At 35.5% G+C, this 7,758-nt stretch overlaps 1 protein-coding gene across 1 annotated transcript in view; it reads left to right on the top strand.

Annotated features, from left to right (window-relative positions):
• Positions 1 to 1,509: 1,509 nt before the first annotated feature.
• The window catches only part of SIM1 (SIM bHLH transcription factor 1), a 63,742-nt gene continuing 57,493 nt past the window's right edge, over positions 1,510 to 7,758 (top strand). The window contains exons 1-2 of the mRNA XM_075200634.1: positions 1,510 to 1,831; positions 2,526 to 3,069. Coding sequence (XP_075056735.1) covers positions 2,895 to 3,069 — 175 coding nt within the window. The 5' untranslated portion in view covers positions 1,510 to 1,831; positions 2,526 to 2,894. The remainder of the gene's footprint in view (positions 1,832 to 2,525; positions 3,070 to 7,758) is intronic.

The raw sequence follows: 7,758 nt of genomic DNA, 5'->3' as shown, positions 1-7,758 counted from the left end.
TCAGGGTACGGAAAGGGTTAAATACACATTATAAATACATTGGAAATGTTGTAAGGATGATTCGCTCTTGGACTTTAATTGGGGGAGTGTGTTGGCAGTGTATTGGGTAAATGTAGAAACATTTCAGATTAATTGGTTATATTTTAGAATAATGTAACACACAGCATTTACCAATCTGACATCTAAAATGACTGGGTGTCCTGAATTATTTATATTGATGTGTTAAATAATTTCAGGCGCTAAAACAATGCATTTAAGAAATGGCTTTTATATATAATGTATGTGCTATGTTTTACAGATGTACCGCAGAACTCACCTTACACTAACCAGGTTAATCTAAATGATACATTCTAAAGTACTCGCGAATTTCACGCCGCCACTAATTATTATTTGCTAACAGAGTAATTAGACCGACATTTATTTAATGTGACGAATTTGTGACTTAGATATTTGTTTTCAGTGATAATTTTGAATTAGATATTTTGTGTAATAATATACAATGAACGTTTTGTAGAGTGACTATACTAGTATAAAATGCAATTACCACCTCCAATAAAAGTTGCACATAGTGTTCACTTTCCTGGCGAGCCTGACTGCAGTCTCTTATGTAATACAACATACACTAAGCTGTGTGGGTAATATAACAGGAGGACCATCGGCTTCCTGGGAGCTATTTCCACCAAACCGGAATGTTAGTTGTAGAAAAATACTGTCGCTGCCCTATAATATAAATAACTGTGTACACGGTATTATTTTCTAATAATAAGGACATATGAACATCTTAGTGTAAACTGATTCGTGCCTATAAATAATAGATCGCTTGCATAAAATGACAGCTAATAAAACAAAATTTACATTGAAATTTATTTATCAAGAGTAAATAATTTTGTCATAAAAGTTTTAGCTAAGTATTAACATAAGAAGGATAAACTACAATAAGCCGGCACCAGTGCACCTATCTGATGAGCTGTATGCCAGTGTATCTATGAGAAGGTTTATTACGCCATTGTTAGCATGGTAGCTGTTCCATTTAGTTCAGGGTTGTCCTTGCATCACGAGTCCAAAACCATGAAAAACAGACTATAGACCAACAGCTAATAGATAACCCACCAGGCACAGCTTGCTACCTACTTCTTGCCCAGATGTATTTAAAATGCCTGTCTGAATCAATACACTATCATGTGCCTTCATCTACACTCAATCAATATCTCTCTATATCACTGTCTACATGTATGAATCTATTTATACAAATATTTTCTATTTCCTTTCTATGCTCTCATGTAATTACAAAATCAAATACCTGTGGCATTATGATAGACTATACATATCAGTCCGTCAGCTGGAGCTCCAATTGGACTTAAGCTAAACTTAATAGCGCAATTAGCTGTCACGTTAACGTCATCTATGTATTGATAGCACTTCCCTCCGCCTACAGCACTGTCACTATCACATTCCTCTCTGCAGTATCTGTATATTGCAGCTTTTATAACGTACAGGTCCAGGCAGTGACCCAGCGCAAGGACAATTCCTGGGGGTCACAGGCCGGGACCCCTCAATGTGTCCCAGTATAAGTACGACATGACGGCCGGCAGCCAATCAGAGGGTATACTGTGGAAGGAGCTGTCCAATGGGGACCAGCAAGGCTCTGTGAGTGGCAGTAAGGGAGGGATACAGAGAGCTGGACCAGGAATGAAGTTTACTAACTACAACGCTAAGATAGGAACAAGTTAATGGGCTACCTCAGCTCACAATTAGCCACTCTGTACTAACCAGAAACTTCATCACTGGAGCCTGCACTGGACCCGCTCTCCACAGGATACAAGGCAATGAAGTGAGTGGATCTGTTTGGGTGGGGGAATTTGTGGCTTCATTACTGTTCAGAATTAGATCTCTATATACTGGTTCAATACACCAGCTGAATAATAGAATAATCTACTGAAAATCTGCATATTTCTTTCAACACTGTTAGTTTGTATCTGTAGAGAAAGAAGCATTTAATTGAGACTATTGTTTACTACGCTATATGACAACTTGTTACACAAATCAATTTGTGTTTAATAAATAGCCCAGTAGATAAAATGTGGGAAATGTACACGTTAATGTGTGTAGTATATATATATATATATATATATATATATATATATATATATATATATATATATATATATATATATATACACACACACATACACAAGTCTAGATATGTATGCATCCTATTGGAAAATGGAGTGCAGTGCCCGCTATACTTTACAGTATTGGAGAAAAAGCATATTGTAAAGATAACTCATAGCACCATAATAACATTTACAGGTGCTGAAATAGGAAAACAATATATTTTTAATTTTTAATACACGCACAGTCATTGTATTATATATATATATATATATATATATATATATATATATATTTATTACACATGTAATGCGTGTCTATCTACCTTTCTGTAAGTATAATATCTGAGGGATGGCTGTACCCGAATCACATGCAAGTGTCAGCTGATTTTGATCTCTCTGCTTTCTACACAGGGTAACATTTTATGCTGGCATATGAGGCCTTCTGACCTGACACAGACACTCCGACAACTCCGTATCTGTCCTGGAATGACACCGGCTCCTGTTTTGGACAAAAGAAGAACTGAACCCACTACTAAAGTCTCCAAAACACAATACATACCTGGATATCACGTTTCCGTGGATACCAGTTTCTTACCTGCCATTAACCCTTGCTTTTCATCATTATCACCATCATAATTATTATTATCATTATGTTCTGAGGCTGCGTGTTTCTGCCATTAAATGTTCATCGGTTAGAAAAACAGAGCTGTTTTTAGCTGTCACACTTTTTGATGATTCTGAGGAGTTTTATTTACGCAAACAAAGGGCTAGTGCACCGCCATGAAAGAGAAATCCAAAAACGCTGCGCGGACTAGGCGGGAGAAAGAAAACAGTGAGTTCTATGAACTGGCTAAACTGCTGCCACTGCCCTCTGCGATCACCTCTCAGCTTGACAAAGCGTCTATAATCAGACTGACAACCAGCTATTTAAAAATGAGAGTGGTCTTTCCTGAAGGTAGGTCCTCATTATCCCTGTTTACCTTCTTTTCACTCATGAACTGATCTGTTAAACCTTGTGCAAATGTGCTTGTATTTCTCCAAGATTTTGTGAAAGCTTTAAAAGTCCCAGCCCACAAGGTCTGGATCGTATGCTGCAGCTCTGGCAGGGATCCTGTCTCCTAATTCCATTGTCCACAGTCCCGAACACCAGCCACGTTTATACTAAAATAAACATTACTTTCTTTCTGCAAACTTTGACATGCCCGGCCCTCCCCCTCTGCGCCGAATACCAAGGTTTTCCCACTGTTAACCCATACTCTAGGGACTTCAGTTTTAAGTGAATTAGATTTGATAATTATTCCAGAGGCATTGAAGATCCACTATATTTATTAATATAGCATATAGAGTATAAAGAATTTTTTTAATGATTAATTGTTGCTAGGAAGTTAATAATACACCAAACATTTCCGGAGAAAGGGTGCAAGAATTTCTTACTAGTTACCTAGTAAAAGTATTTATTAAAGTAAACAATATTATTATTATTAATGTATGTTCCATGAATTGGATATGTGGGAAGATCAGTGGTTTTACTATGTAATTATCGTGTGATAAAACATGAGTTCTGGTTTGCTCTTCATTATGTCAGCGCATATTTGATTAAAAAAAATATATATAAAGCTATTGTAAACTACAAAGTCAGTGATGTCCCTAAAAGGATTATTAGCAATGATTTGTCAACTCTCCCAGTCTCAGTGGGCTCCTTTTCTGCGTGATTTCCAACAGATCTCGTCAATTATTGCTGCCTAGGTAGCTGCTTGTTTGATCAGAAGAAGCATATGGTGCAGCTTGCAGGGCTGTGCCTAATCATGGGAGGAAAAGAATAGCAGCTCCTTGTCCCTGGGTGCACAGAGAATACCTCAATACACCTGGGGATAGCCTGGCATAGTGCGGCAGAGCCTCAGAAACTGAAATCCAAAGACTATGCTAATGCGGCACTAAAATACATATACAAAGGACGACACCGTCTTAAACACTAGGGAAGCCAATCACTCTGTCGTTATACCTGTTCCTTGTCATCTTGGACAATCCTGGCGAAACACCGGGACGTTTTGTGCCGGCTTTGTCTTTGGTGATAAAACCGTTTGAGGTCATTAGAGTTAGGAATGATGATCCAACACCCCCTCCAAAACAACTCAAAACATATTAATTGTAATTTATATAGGTGTCGGCAACAGGAAATAATGTTGGTTATAAAAACATATAGCGCGTTTCTCTTCTTTGCCAAATTTAAAATTAATTATTTTGAGACTGTTGTCAGATAAAAAAAAGAATTATGAGACCTACTATCTATAGACAACATTTATTTACATTTTACTAAATATGCAAAATACCTTCAACAAACGTCTATTGTATGCTTATGTAATGTACCGGTGAATATTTTCAATCATACCTAAAAACAGAACAATAGCAAAAATAATAGCACATAGGTGTTGGCTAATTAAATTTGAAATTGACATTGTTTTAGTAATGATGGGTTATGCATTTCACAATACAGGCAGTAATTGATAGAGTAAATCAGTGTGAATGCACAGGAATAATTAACAATGTTCTGAGTAGAGCTTTAGTTATCAATTTAGTATCAATATTTATATCCCTATATATGTTTTTTCTCCAGTTATAGCATAATACCGGTAGTGTGTAATTAGGGGGACCCCAATTAGGTACTACGGTTGGTACAATGCTCGTGTGTGTGGTGTTGTACATGGAACAGTTACATTCCCACGTGGTGCCCCGTGTGCTCCTGTTCTGCTTTGAGAGATGAAGAAGGGAATGAGTGTTGGGTTTCAATGTTTATTTTTACTACAGAAGTTTTTCTCATCTCCAGGCCTTTAAACTGTGCACTTTCCTCGCAGCTACTTCGCTACATTAATCCCCCCCTTTTTGATGTGGGCTTAAACATTGATGTGCTGAACTAAACATCTAATAGAATAGTTAAACCCGAGATTTATGTGCTACCAGCAGCGAACAGATGAATATGTGTAATGTATATTTATTTACCTTACATAAAATTATTGTAAATTGGATTTATAGCCAGTATTTTTACACACCCTCATAAAATTTAACCTGAATTCGCCCCTTAATGCGATATCAGCCTGATCCATCCATTACAATGTGCAATCCTTTAGCATTTTCAGCTACCACATTTCGAATTTGCTGCAATTATCTAATATTCCCGATGTAAGGAGATTGCGAAATGATAACCTGTTATTTACAGTACCATAGCCATACTTCATAACCAATAATTTGACTTAAAGGTCTGAATAACATTAGTCATCAGCACTTCAGCAAATTAGGATATCTCTCAGCCCAGGGTGTTAGAAGTTATTGTCAGGTGACTAGACAAACAAAAATGAAGTCAATACAAATTAAGTGCAATTCTAGATGGTTCCCAGCCCTTTAGTGAATGAGATGCTATATTATTTGTTAATGTGAGAGCACTAGAGATACGGGGTGTCATCATGACATCACAATTAGCTTCACAATGACTATCGGCCATAAAAGCAAAAATTAATCCATACACTCAGGCCTGTGAAATGACAGCTTGCTCGAAATGATGGCTGTGGGTGAGCCTATAGAAAAGTGTAGATCTAACTTTACATTTAGTATTGGATCCTAAATATAAATCACATTCACCTTTTGATCGGCGAGGGACTGCTTTTAGTTTTGATATAATGTATTCATTGTCACACTCTCTCAAGATTTGTGGCTTGCTAAAGCATATTTTATAGCGTGCACGTTTTTATTACCAATACAAACATAACAATAATAACACATATTTTTTTTGTGCATGGAATCTGGTATATGAATAATGTTTTACAGAATCTCTGTTCTCTCTTTCCTTCCACTCTCTGTTGTGTGCTTGGTGTTTACCATTGTACAACAACATAAATCTCTCTTTCATCTAGATGGATGACTATAAATAAAAATATCCGTCATAGTTTATACTATTAACATTCTATTTGAAACCACACAGAAAACTGCAACAATCAAATCTGATTATTACATGTATATTTTTCGTTTCTTAGTTTCAGTAAACAATTTCCGATAATTTATAATATGTGAACTGTAAAATATCCCTCTAACTAACTCAGAATAAAAGGAAATCAATTGGCCGGACTCTAATAAAATCAAAACCTGTAACAAATCGAATTACATATCCCCAGTGCCGCCCTTTTTAATAGCAGTGCTTCTTTACAGGTCATAGAGAGGTGTCAATTTCCGTTCCTCATGTATAGTCAAGTTTTAATTGTTACAATCAAGCAGACATACCTTGTGATTTCATTGTAACCTTCTCCCTAATGCCTGCTTGGCACCCGAGTCCGAATGTTCGTATACTAATAGTATGCAACACGAATACTTCTGAAATACACAATACCTAATTCTCTATATTCTCGCTTTTAAGATTTCGTAAAGTTACAGACTATTTGATCTTTGTTGGGCAACATTTTAGAAATAATGTGTTTTTACTCATAGCAATCGATGCACTTTAAAGCTCACTGCTCACATTTATTAATAATATTATTGTGAAAATATTGAGTTATAGCACATAATTACTAGGTTTGACAAAGCAACCTATGGTCTTAAAACGTTTGAGACGCAATTAAGTTAACTGCATCATTCTGAAAAGTCTTGTCATCTTATTTAATTCTTGGACCTGCAAAATATCGAAAATTAAAAATAAATTAGCGAGCACATAATTATAGCAGTGGATTTATGAATAAGATTTTCTTTCATAATCTGGGATCAGAATTGCACAAAGAATAAACATAATCCTGGCTCTAGCATCTGTGTGTTGACAAATAGTATTGTGTATAAGTACAAGCAAGACGGCCATAAGATCCATTTCATGTAGAAGTGTATTTTGTGTAACTATTTACAATGATGTTGAATAACGGTATTAGATTTACTTGTCTTAAAAATGACACTTTCTATGTTTTGTGTTCATTTTTATGACCACTTATAATGTAGCAACGTCATTCATTTCAAAGGTACTGTTAGATATCAATCAGAACAGGAACTAAATGTATGCAACAGGGGGGGGGGGCAATGGTAGGGAATTATAAACATGAATTGTCACGTTTATAATATTTAATGCCTTAGGGCTACACGTTTGAACATTACCTACATGTAAATATTTTTAGAATAGAGTCAATATTCATGCATTTTCGAGATCTAACTAAACACCATATAAATTATACAGATTATGAATAATGATTCAGGAGACAGATTACCAATGTATTAAAGAGTTCAGAAATGAAACCTAGGAAATAATATATCATTAAGGTATAAATAATTTTATTCCATTCACTGTGTGGATAATTCACATTATTAGGCAATATAATAAAATAATAAGATGTTAAAATAAGATTTAGCAGAATTACATATGTTATATAACCTATATTTTAGTTTAATAAAATTGATGTTGAACTATATATATTCTGTAAATTAAATTAATGTAATAAATAAAACAGAAACGTGGTGCCATTAAAATTTATATAGAAATGTCTATTGAACAGATTTAGAAGTGGACGTTTCTGCGGTCTGGCGTAATATGACAGCACAAACTGTGCAGCAGGCCAGAGTAAACATATGGTCAATTCACTGGTCAGTGAGGACTATTGGTGGGGAGAATAAAACATGAGTA

This window comes from Mixophyes fleayi, chromosome 3 (genome assembly GCF_038048845.1).
Source record: "Mixophyes fleayi isolate aMixFle1 chromosome 3, aMixFle1.hap1, whole genome shotgun sequence".
NCBI lineage: Eukaryota > Metazoa > Chordata > Amphibia > Anura > Limnodynastidae > Mixophyes > Mixophyes fleayi.
This window is presented reverse-complemented; position numbering and strand designations above follow the sequence as displayed.